This window comes from Anolis carolinensis, chromosome 4, assembly GCF_035594765.1.
Source record: "Anolis carolinensis isolate JA03-04 chromosome 4, rAnoCar3.1.pri, whole genome shotgun sequence".
In the NCBI taxonomy this organism is placed as follows: Eukaryota; Metazoa; Chordata; class Lepidosauria; order Squamata; family Dactyloidae; genus Anolis; species Anolis carolinensis.
Window position 1 is genome coordinate 147,061,762 of NC_085844.1, and position 12,505 is coordinate 147,074,266.

At 40.2% G+C, this 12,505-nt stretch overlaps 1 protein-coding gene across 5 annotated transcripts in view; it reads right to left on the reverse strand.

The window, feature by feature from the left end:
• The window catches only part of abca4 (ATP binding cassette subfamily A member 4), a 137,136-nt gene that overhangs the window by 49,934 nt on the left and 74,697 nt on the right, over positions 1 to 12,505 (reverse strand). For 3 of the 5 annotated variants that reach the window (XR_010005305.1, XM_003220057.4, XM_062977960.1), the window contains 3 exons: positions 11,830 to 12,034; positions 8,087 to 8,185; positions 2,087 to 2,302 (listed from right to left, as the gene is read on the reverse strand). Coding sequence is in view for 4 of the 5 variants with exons in the window: in XM_003220057.4 (XP_003220105.2) it covers positions 2,087 to 2,302; positions 8,087 to 8,185; positions 11,830 to 12,034 (520 nt within the window). In the remaining variant the exon portion in view is untranslated. The remainder of the gene's footprint in view (positions 1 to 2,086; positions 2,303 to 8,086; positions 8,186 to 11,829; positions 12,035 to 12,505) is intronic. The other 2 variants (XM_062977959.1, XM_062977958.1) reach the window with 2 other exon arrangements.

The following is a 12,505-nucleotide window of genomic DNA, read 5'->3' on the forward strand; positions in this document are numbered from 1 at the left end:
CTACAACAGGGTCAACAGAAATGGAAGGCAACTTGAAGACATATAAATGCCAATAAATATTACATTGAAACACAGTGAACCTCATTTTGCTTTCATAGTTATGGAGGTGTTGCCTCACTAAATGATGGAGAAAGTATAACACATGGTTCCAGTGTTTACTTACGTTGTGCCTTATGTTGTTGCCCCATGCTTTTTTTTTTTGACTGTTGAGGTGATAGCATCATACGGTTTACAAAAGAAACATGTTTAGTCTAGACTTCGTCCTGACATGCATGTGTTTAGGAGTGTAAAATGCAATTAAACAGCACCATGAAAAACACAAACTTGATCCCAGAAGGATACAATCAATGGGAGAATTTATAACTCTAATGAATGGCAACAGTTAAGTAATATGTACTGTATAATGGATTAAATATTTTGGCTTCTCCCTTCTTTGAAGATATTAAGTGACATCATCAAACAAGCCAAAAGCTGACATTTCTGATTCTTTATTCAAAATAGGGCTGGCACCCCACATTTGTGGATTGAACATTTTTAGATTATGATGTCTCCAACAATTTCTATGTTCTCCAAAACAACTCTATAGTCAACTTTTGGCAGAGGACCTAGAGATTCCTAGAGAGGTGTTCTCCCTGGTGAAAAGAATTAGATTTTTAAAATTCATAGTTTCCCCCCCATTTTTCAGTTTTTCTTGCATTTCTAACTCATACAAAAGTGGACAGAAGACTAATACGAGCTATCAGTTGCTTCTCTCCCCATGGTTGATGAGTGCTGTTTAATTGAATTTAAATTGTAGTTTTATATGCCTATATGTTTTATTCAATTGTATTTTAAATTGTGTTTTATTTTATGTTCTGTTTTTCAGCACCTTGTGTCGTGTATGAGCCACCTGAGTCCCTTTGGGGAGATGGTGGTGGGATAAAAGAATAAAGTTATCATCATCATCATCATCATCATCATCATCATCATCATCATCATCATCATCATCATCATTTTTCTGTCTTATACATGTACACATACACATCTATCTATAATATTAAATGGATGCATTATCACTGTGATAACCCATCTATGCCCCTGAATCCTCAGGTGATGCAGGCAAGGTGAAACTATTACTCAGTTCCTCTGACTGTGCAAACTAACTTTCAGAAACATTTGGTATGCAGAAATGTAAGTTCATATGCACTTACAAGGAAGACTAGGTAAGTGACAAGATTCCTTTAATAAAACTGTATCACAGTCAATGACAGGCATACCTCAGGTAACAAAGCGTCTGATAAAGAATCTATTTTTTAGAAAGTCTTTTTAATGCCACAATGAAAATCATATGAAAAGTGGAAGCTAGTAAAAAGGGGAAAATACGTTTATGGAAAAAAGCTTTCAAGTGATATATAGGATTGACCTAGTTGTTTCATTTCCATTTTTGAGGGTGCTTAAAATGATTGAAGTGCTGTTCTCTTCTGCTGCGTAGCAACCTATCCTTAGGGCCGTGGTGGCGCAGTGGGCTAAATCGCTAAGCTGCAGAACTTGCTGATTGGAAGGCCGGCGGTCTGAATACACAGGACGAGGTGAGCTCCCATTGTTAGCTCCAGCTTCTGCCAACCTAGCAGTTCGAAAACATGCAAATGTGAGTAGATTAATAGGTACCATAGGTAACAGCGCTCCGTGCAGTCATGCTGGCCACATGACCCAGGAGGTGTCTATGGACAATGCCAGCTCTTTGGCTTAGAAATGGAGATGAACACCAACCCCCAGAGTCAGACTAAATTAGACTTAATGCCAAGGAGAAACCTTTACCTTTTTAACCTATCCCTATTCTTTCCATGTTAATTCTACCCCAGATGACAATTATTTCATTATGAGAAGTAATGCCCAGGCATGCATCCACTTTGTTAACTGAGGTATACTTATACTGAGTTAGCACTGGCCCACTGACAACAGATACATACCTCTACATTTGGCTACTTTGCCAAGTAGATATTCACATTTCACATACAGAAACAAATAGACTGAAAGTGAAGCACATTAAAGTTCAAATGGATAACACAAAGTGAGTTGCGATTACTCCGCTTCTCTCTCTCCTTACTAGCAATTCCATCTTTGTCTTTTGCCTCTGTTTCAGGCTTCCCCTGTTCGTTGCACTCTTTTTTTCTTTTGTGTTTACATTTGTTTTCTTTACCATCCTTCTTCTTCTGGCTGTCGGTCTTGTCCGCTCCCTTCTCAGGCTCGGTAGCCATGCTTTGGCTCATGTCTTCCTCTTCGCCCTTCATGTCCGCACTGACTTCCTCCTTTGGATTTTTGTCTAGGTTAATCACACGTCAAGTTATTTTAAGGGATAACCATAGCTAAGCCTAAGATCAGACGACAAACATGGTTATATGTTTACTTGTTCTTTTCTGTAGGGTCTTAGAGATGACTTTATTTTAAGGACACAGACTTTGTACATACACAATCCTCTCTGTAAAATGCTGAAATCAATACAAAAGCAGCAACAGCATGGCCACATGTGCTAAGGGCTATCTTCTCTTAGAAAGAAGACAGACCTCTATTCTCAGGCTTAGTTCCAGCATGGTTTAAGATTTAAATCCAAAGGAGGACCACTGACTATTTATAGGCCACCTTTGTACAAGGATGGCCAAGAAACCTTTTTTTAAAAAAAGAGAAATTCTCAGAATTTTGTAAACTTTTCCTGTACAATTTTAAACACTAACAGTTTGAGGTAATTTTAGGTTTTAATTTAGAAGCTGCTTTTCAGAGAAGGTAGGTAACTCAAAGTAATGTGTTGTTGAAGGCTTTCATAGCTGGAATCACTGGGTTTTTGTGAGTTTTCCAGGCTGCATGGCCATGTTCCAGTAGCATTTTCTCCTGACATTTTGCTCGCATCTATGGCAGGCATAGGCAGAGGTTGTGAGGTCTGTTGGAAACTAGGCAAGGGAAGTTTGCAGTATATATTGGTGGGAGAAAGAACTTGTCTGTTTAAGGAAAGTGTGAATGTTGCAACTGATCACATTAATTAGCATTTAATGACCTTGCAGTTTCAAAGTCTGGCTGCTTCCTGCCTGAGGAAATCCTTTGTTGGGAGGTGTTAGCTGGCCCTGACTGTTTCCTGTCTGGAATTCCCCTGTTTTCAGAGTATTGTTCTTTATTTAATGTCCTGATTTTATAGTTTTTTTTAATACTGTTAGCCTTATTTTGTTCATTTTCATGGTTTCCTTTTTTCTGTTGAAATTGTCCTCCTGCCTGTGGATTTCAATGGCTTTTCTGTACAATCTGACATGGTGTTACAAAACTTTGAAATTAGGACAGTAAATAAAGAACAGCACTCAAAAACTGGGGAATTCCAGACAAGAAACAATCAGGGCCAGCTAACACCTCCCAACAAAGGATTTCCCTCAGGCAGTAAGCAGCCAGTCCTTGAAGCTGCAATGCCATTGAATGCTAATCAAGGTGGACAATTGCAACACTCATACTTGCCTCAGACAAGAGTCCTTTCTCCCACCCTGGACATTCCACAGAAATATAAACCCTACTTGCCTAGTTTTCAACAGACTTCACAACCTCTGAGGATGCCTGCCATAGATGTGGGCGAAACGTCAGGAAAGAATGCTTCTAGAACATGACCATATAGCCTGGAAAACTCACAGCAATGCAACCCAAAGTAAGCTTGGTTGAATTTAGTTCCTTAAAATAAAGAGACTTATTATGCAAACCACAAAATCCTTAGAACTTTTTGTTATGTGTTTAACTATGTTTAGAGCTAAGTGTCTATCTGGCTGAAATACCTTCTTTACTAGAGAACTAGGATTTTAAACAAAGGTAAAAGGAAGTTTTGTTCCTAAGTAAAGCCTGGATGACAATAGTGAGCTATGTGTGGTATTCTCTCTATGAAGTTGTATCCTGTTTGGCTCTGTGTTAGAGTCATGGTGTGTTCTTATTGCCTCAGTGATCTGGGTGTGTCTAGCATTTGTACGATTTTATGTCCCTGTTTTGTCAGCTTCTTACTACAATTGGCATAACATACTGGTCAAAAGGAACATGTGCAATACAGCTTTGTCTTTTCGTATTTTACTGTCAATATGTTTGCAGTCACACTGCACCTTTTTGCATTTAATATACTATCTTTGCCCTCTTCTCTTTCTCCTTTCTCTGTAATCCATGGACGCTAATTTATAAAACATGTTTTAATATACCACAAGACTAAGACAATCACCTCAAAGGTTGTGATCTATTTATTGAGAAGCAAGAAGGGACCTAGAGTAATTTCCCAATAGATATACAGAGAGGCCCTATGGAGCAACAGCTGTCTTAGTAATTACTGGTTGGAGATAAGACTTCACCTCTGTTTCCCTGTCTTTTGCTCCCTTGTATGAGAATGAACAAAGGATTCCGCCAGGCAGGAAGCAGACAGGCTTTGAAGCTGCAAGGCCATTCCATGCTCATTAAGCTGGCCAATTGCAACATTAACACTTGCCTCAAGCAGGCAAGAGTTCTTTCTCCCACCCAGAACATTCAACAGACATGTAAGCCCCTCTTGCCTAGTTTCCAACAGACCTCACAACCTCTGAGGATGCCTGCCATAGACGTGGGCGAAATGTCAGAAGAGAATGCTTCTGGAACATGGCCACACAACCTGGAAAACTCACAGCAACCCAGCTATTGTATCACTTATCTACAACAGTGATAGAAGAGAGCTTATGAACTCTTTCAGATTTATTCGTTTAACCGGTGATGAGCCTGTGTGTCAGAAAAAACCACACAAGTTAACGAGTAAAGCACTAATGAAATTATAATTCCAATGTGAGTTGGACACTTTTTGTGAATGAGTGGGGACACACTGCCCCGCCCCAAACCTGGTAGCAGCCATAACTCCTGATATGGTTACGCCTATCACATCTTCTGGTTTCAGAAATTCATGTGTGTATGTCTCAGTGTTGCTTTACAGCAACATACACACTTTGCCACTGCATATCTTGTTGCCCAGCTATAAGCATTTCAGGATGGCAGAAATTCAGCAAGAGGGTCGCTGGGGGCACTGCAGGGCATCAAAGCACAAAAAGGTGGGTAGGAATATCCATGCAAATCGTATGCATGGTGTGAATGACTGACATATTATGCTACATGATTTATTGGAAAATAACAGCAGTTTGCAACATTTGAAATTATGCTTTCTAGCCAATGTTCCTGTTGTTGTTTGCTCTGAATCAAAAAATTACTTCAAATCCTAAAGGCTGTAAAATCTCTTTTAAAGCAATCAGACAATTAAAAAAAGGAATGGCATCTTATTCTGTGTTGTAAGCCTCAATAATACATCGCGGAGAGCTTTCTGTAAGCCTTCCAAAAGTTGTTTGTGGCTTTGCAGTCTCCCCCCAACAGATGTTTATTTTGGAAGCCAGAAAACTCACAGCAACCCAGAAGAGATATCAATAGGAACAACCAGACGTATCCTCTATCCTTCAAAATTCCTATCACAGTATGTCCAGTGGGAAAGTTGTACTTTCAGCTGAGACTGAAACAAAATGAAAACCCCTTTCAAACAGAACAATGTCGCTGCCTCTTTTGCTGTGACCCTAACATGTGTAAAGATTGGGATGATGCTGGTGGGAGAGGTTTCAGAGTGTTTATAGAGAGGATTAGTCCCCTGCTGTCTCAGAAGTGCCTTCATCTGCTGAGAATTGGACACATGGCTGATGAGCTATTACGGGGTGGGAAATGAGGAGAATCACTTTACAAAGAGAAACCTTTCTTTGCCCTTCACTATGATATAGCCACATAGTGTTACTATGGTCTCTGGTGATACTGGATAATCAAATCACAAATAAATAGGATGTTTATGCATCTATTTCAAACACTCGAACTACCAAGGTTGTCAAATTCTTTGATACGGCAATGGGGCCAGAACTTGAGAAGGTTACCTTTTGGACTACAATTTCCAGAATGCCCCTTCTGACACTGTATGCTGCTACAGGGATTCTGAGTCTTTTGTTCAAAAAGTATTTTTTTCGACCCCTAATAGAGCTGGGGGATCTAAACATGTTCTTTAGATTTGCCATCTTGCTTATGCATTCACAGTACACCAACTCACACAGTCTAGAGCACCTCCTACCCCAGGCATCTTCAAAGTGCGGCCCTCCAGCTGTTTGGGCCTCCAGCACCCAGAAGCCCTGGCCAGATTCTTCAATGGTAAGGAATTCTGGGACTTTGAGGCCTAATGTTGTAGCTCAGCAGCAGTCACAACAGCCAGGGGCTGATGGGTTCCTTGATGACTTAAGAGTCAGACTGGATTGTGGGCTTTCCTGGGATTCCTTCTGAATCAGGCCAAGAAAATGTAACCATGTCCGATAGAGATGCAGGCACAGATGCAGGGCCTGAGAATGTGATTGCTTCTGAACCTCAAGGCCAGGCACAGGAGTTGGAATAATCCTCTCTAGATAAGGAGTCTAGGGAAGACGAATTTATGAGAAACTCTCATGGGAAATGTATTGTCGAAGGAGAATACCTCACAACTTCTGAGGATGCCTGCCATAGATGTGGGTGAAACATCAGGAGAGAATACTTCTGGAACATGGCCATACAGCCCGGGAAACATACAACAACCCTCTCATGGGAAAGCACCTGGTGATACTGACCTCAGCAAGGAGGCCCGTTTGCAGATTAGAGCAGATAGCCAGCTTCGTAGATCAACACGACTTCATGCGAAGCAGAACTTTCAGGGCAGATGTAATGCTTTCATGTCTGTTTATTAGGAGCTAACAGACACTTGGATTTCAGTTCAGGCAACATGACTTTTAAGTAAGGTTAGGCTTGGGTTCTCTCATTCCTGCTTCAAGTTTTGGTTTTGGAATTCAAGCATTCTGGAAGTTCTTCATGTTCTTGTTTTGTATTCTTGTTCAAGTTTTGCTTATGGATTTTAGCTGCCTTTGTATTTTGAGACTATCTTTGGACTGTCTTGCTTTTGGATTTACCAGAGACAATTGATTGCTGACCTTTGGCTTCTACACCTTATTCCCTCATTCCTGCTTTTACTATATATCTTTTGTGTGTCTTTGCAATAAACTGTTTGCCTTTACTCTGGTCTCTTGTGTGATGCTATGGTCATAGGTGGCTTCAGGCTTGGGGTGCAACACCCAAACAGCTGGAGGACCACAGTTTGAGGATACCTGTCCTACATAATCAACCAGTGGGACCCAATATGGTGTGTAAAACGTAATGAGTGACCAGGTGTATCCTTTGATATATCCACAGGTTGAAAAGGTGCCATGTCAGTCAGGACATCACATATTACACTCTCAGTGTTGCTGTGAGTATCAGAGCCTCAGAATGTCACATTATATGGCTAGAAAACCTATGGCTCTCCTTGTTTGTTTATGGCATTACTTTATTGCCTCTTGACCCACCAGGTCGAATTCATGTAATGGATGAGAATGCTTGGCATTAAAATTGAAGGACCTCAACTTCCCCCACTTTGTTTTGGATACCACATGCTTTGGAGTGCATGACCAAATATCTAGCCCAGTGTGCACAGAGGTTCTGACTGTTTCCATTCATTTGTTATCCTACCCAAAAATAATTTCTAAGTAGGGGAATTGCAGTTCCAGGCCTGGTACAAGCATACTGCTTGCAAACCTGCTGACCACTTTTTGTGTTTTGGTCTTGTTTATGATATGTGAATAAAATGGTTCCATTTGTGGATCAACGACAGAGAAGTTGCAGAAATAAATCAGTGTTATTCCAATGGCAGGCCAGTTGAGCTCAGCCTCACACCCTATTCATTCACTAGTATATACTGCAGTGTCGTCACAACAGCCCTTGTCGGGTATCTACCAGTAGGAGACACCCAAGTCTCAAGCCGTCAGTTAAATTCAGCAAGCTTTTGAAAGATTTCAGACCGAACCCTGACTCCCTTTCCAACAGCCCTGTACTAACAGCGGGCCACTCAGAGTTCAAAGCCACCTGCTCTGATTCCCACTGTATGTCTGTGTCTAATCTTTTCAATGGCTCTCGTAATGAATGCAAGAGTGCATTCACCTCTGAACGGATCAATGGTTCTAAAGTTATTTCTGAACACCAGTTTTTCCACATAACTCACCATCTGCAGTTGTTGTTTTCTCAGCCTTTGGGTGTCCTGACCCAAGCCAATAAGACGGCTGCAGAGGGAAATACCAAGGCAATGGGATCCCATAGTCTCCTGAAACAAAAACAAGTTGGTAGGGTGTGTAAAGCGCCTTTGTATTTTGCCATGGGGAAGAGCCTCATCTATGCAAATCTTGCATTGCAATAATTACCCGGCATTTCATTAGCAACCAACATTGCTGTGCATTAGAAGTCGGAACAAAGCGCAGCCACCCACCACAGTGCTTACAGACCAGTCTCAGTTCTCAAGATTATGTTTTGGTTTCTTTTCTTAGTTTTTTAAAGCAGGAGATGGAGAAAAGAATAAACACATTCCATGTGGTTCCAGATTACTTTGTGTTTCAAAACTGAACATTACATTTAATTAAGGAATTACATTATTCCTGGCCTGGGGAAGAGTTGAATACTTCATAGATAGGCTGTATGTAAGTGGGAAAAAGAAGAATACTCAACTATTTTATTAACAGCTGTATCAATTTTTGCCAACATAACATCCTGCTACAACTCCCACAATCTTAATGCTGGCTGGTAGTACCAGGAGACAGCCTAACAGGTCTGTAGGACACCAGATTAGGAAAAGTTGGATGATACTGTAATTAAACCAACCTTTATGTCATCATAGCACTAAGTATCTTGACTCTTGATTCTTGTGTGCAAATACTCACCAAAAACATTATCCCAAAATCCCAGAGATGAAGGAGCTATTGCAGTTGAAATTATCCCATCTCCCTTTCAGCATGATCAGTATCCCTTGGTAACACTATAACTCCCATGAGATCCTGGAAATTCAGTTCTGACACACTGCATTAGAGACAGACTTTCCTCCTTCCTTTTCTGCTAGCATTGCTCTCACTACCATTAGTATCCTCAGTTTTCACAAGGAAATGAAGGGGATGCTTTCAGAGCAACAGACTGGAAGGAAGGGTACTTTGGGGTTGAAATTATATTTCATCTTGTGTTTTAATTCAGAGGTTAATAAACCTTGCCTCCTGTTTCAGACTAGCATTCTGAGCTCCCAAAGTTCTGATCTGAGCACAGATATTTCTGTACTAAGGATTTCCCCCTTTCATTGGTAAACCTGAGTAAAGAGAAGCCTGTATCCGTTTCTGCCTTGGGTAGATATGAACATTTCTTGCACTGGAACAAGACTGCAGTTCTTTTAACACAACTGTTTTCTTGTTCATGACCCAGAAACAGCCTTGGGCTAAGCAGCATTGATTTTGGAAAACTGTCTTAAGCTGAAAGGCAGTGATGAGGTGTGAGCTTTCATTCCAGAGATAAGATCTTTTGTGGTGCTTTGTTTTGGCTTTCGAAGTTATATAATATGTGGATAGACAAGTTTCTTGAACTGCAGGGAATTCCTAGTTTCTCTCCTTGAAGGAGACACATTCACTGTTATAAAATAAACCCTCTGGCTAATCTTTAGGATTGTCTACATAGCGGCAGATGAAGAGCATACAATATGTTGGTGTGTTTTAAGGACGTGCAGAGAGGTAACACCTCATCCATTTCAACCAGTCAAGATGGACATCTTTGCTTCAGACACTATTGAGCTAGCACTTGTGGGAAACTCCTATAAAGTAACCACAGCATACTTTTAGGGTAGTGGTGGGAACCTAAAGCTCAAGATCAGCTCCCAGCTTTCCTCACCATTGGCTACACTAGCATAGACAACATCCAAAGGGCGATGTGATTCCCACCCCAAAATTAGAGGGAGTTGAAAACGTTGGAATGAAGGAATCTGTCATTTGAACCTTCATGTTCCAAGTCCAGTCAAATGACATGAATGCTTATCTCACTGGCAAATACTTGTAGCATGATAGCCCATGTGATGTTTATGGAACCAGGTGGATAATACCTCTGTGGGTATAATTCCCCTTTTCAGAGTCAGGCCAAGAGATTTTGCTGCCTGAGATAGAGCAGCCACTGGCATGCCCCTATGATTGCTACATAAAGTCAGCCAAGTTGGCTTGGTACATGAACAGGAGTGGGAAAAAGTGGGGTAGTTTTGCAATTCCCACTGAAACAATTCATTTCACTCCTTGCCTTAGAAATCTACCCATTGCAAGGTTTGCTGTATGTTTTGCAGAAATAAAATATTAATGTAGTCATGCAGCTTTGAAAGCTAACTGTGAGTGGGCACAAATGTGTGCAAAAAATTAGGCAATGTCCAGAAATACAAGCATGTGATACATAAAATGGAATTTTCACAGGGAAACTGAAAACAGAATCTGGTACAAAGAAAGAACGGGACAACAATGCAACAAAATTAAGAGTGGTTTTTTTTACAAGTACAGCAGAAAATCCCATCTAGTCACTTTTCCTGGGGAATAAAATATAACAGCAACAGATTAAATAATGAGCCATTTGATCTCCTGTCAGGATAACCAAATTTATTGCCTGAGGCATCTGCACCATTTTCCCTAGTAGTAGGGCTGGTCCTGGTAGCTCTGGTCTAGCCCACTTCAAGTGCATAAGGTAGATTTGGGCTTTTGCAAAAAAAACTTCTAAATGTGGCATTGGGGGCTGTGCAGTGGTGGTTGGAGTGTGTTATTTTTGTGATGTGTGCTGGGGAAAGTATATAATTTCATTGTACAATGTACAATTACAATAAAGCTACTCTATTCTGTTCTGTTCTATTCTATTTCTGTCATCAATTAAAGAAGAATTCAGAATGAAACTGCCCAAGGTTCTGTTTTGTTTAAATGGAAAGGAAAATAAATATTTGCCCAATCTGGCTATTTGCAGACAGCAGCCTTTGACCTTTTCACATTTTGTGTATTATTTCCCAAGTTGCTCATAGGTGATGTTTGGTCAGAGAAAAGAACTATAATATTAGGAAGAGGGACCAAAATGCTGTATATAAATGATCAAAATGTTTGTGAGCAGCTTTTCAACTGACACAAACCAAGCATTTACCATCAGCTTTTTAAAAATGATGAGTTAATCCCCTGCTATTTTAGCTTTTTCCAGAGAATTAAGGCATAATGATAATAATAATAATAATAATAATAATAATAATAATAATAATAATAATAATAATTTTATTTTTATACCCCGCCCCATCTCCCCAAAGGGACTTAGATCCAAAGATGTGATTCTGAAAGTGGGTGAATGGCTTAGATCCAAAGATGTGATTCTGAAAGTGGGTGAATAATCCATTTTTCCTCAGACCTCTTCGCTCCTGGAACACCAGGGTACACCCAGGGTCTTCATTTCTCAGGAGTTTTAAGGTGGTGAAATCAGGAAGGTATGATACAGAAGCTTAGCAGGTTAGCAACTAAGTCTGTGACGTCTAAAGTTTTAAAATCAGCAAAATCATATTTACCTGGTGCCCAACTAATCTCAGTGACATTTACTTGTGAATAAACATGTATAGGATATACCTGTTATAAGCATTCTACTGCTTCTAATGGGAGTTAATCCCATTTAGCTGGTCCTGGATTGTGCCTAAGGACCATTTATTTCCAATATTTATTTTCAATATTTATATCCTGCCCTTCTCACCCGAAGGGACTCAGGGTGACTATATATAACACTCCGGTTTTAAAATAAATGCTTAATTAGGTAACCTCTAACTGTATCTATATTAATTAGTATGCGAAATAAGGTCTATGTTATCTTTACTCTCATACATTCTTGAACATATCAGTATTGACATTAATATTAAATGGTATAGCAAAAATTAATAAAGCATACCTGGGAATACGTTGTCTATGTACCAAGCAAGCAATCCATATATAAAAGCATCCAAAAGCATCATCTCCATAGAGAACAAAAAACTGTACTGATCTCCTTCCAATGGGCTGTTTCTGATGTTATCCCACTGCAGCCCAAGTCCTTGCTCTTCATATCGTGACAAGTATTCTGTACCAAACCCAAACGCCACGGGTGACAGGAAGCTCTGAAAAAGGATGACATGAAATCAGCTATGGAGATGACGATTGTCTTATCTGAAATAATCTGTAATCAACATACGGCATAAAATGCATGAGGGGAAGAAGGATCTCATCAAAAGCAATTGTTGTAGTGTGTGCCCTCAAGTTATTTCCAACTAATGGTGACAAAAAGGCAAATCCTTCACAGGGTTTTCTTGGCAAGATTTGTCCGAGGGGGAATGCTTTTGCTTTTCCTCTCGGAAAAGGCTGAGACAGTGTGACTTGTTCAAGGTCACCTAGCACATTTCCATAACTGGACAGAGATTTCAACTCTGGTCTCCTAGTCCTAGTCCACTACACCTAACTGGCTTGTTAAAACCCCTCATTAAATTAGGGGTGCATGCTTTTCCTTTGACTGACTTCCTCAGGATTTGGTGGAGCCCAATATATTTATCCAAGATGATAAGTGATGTCCCAACCTGACAGAAAGCCATCTG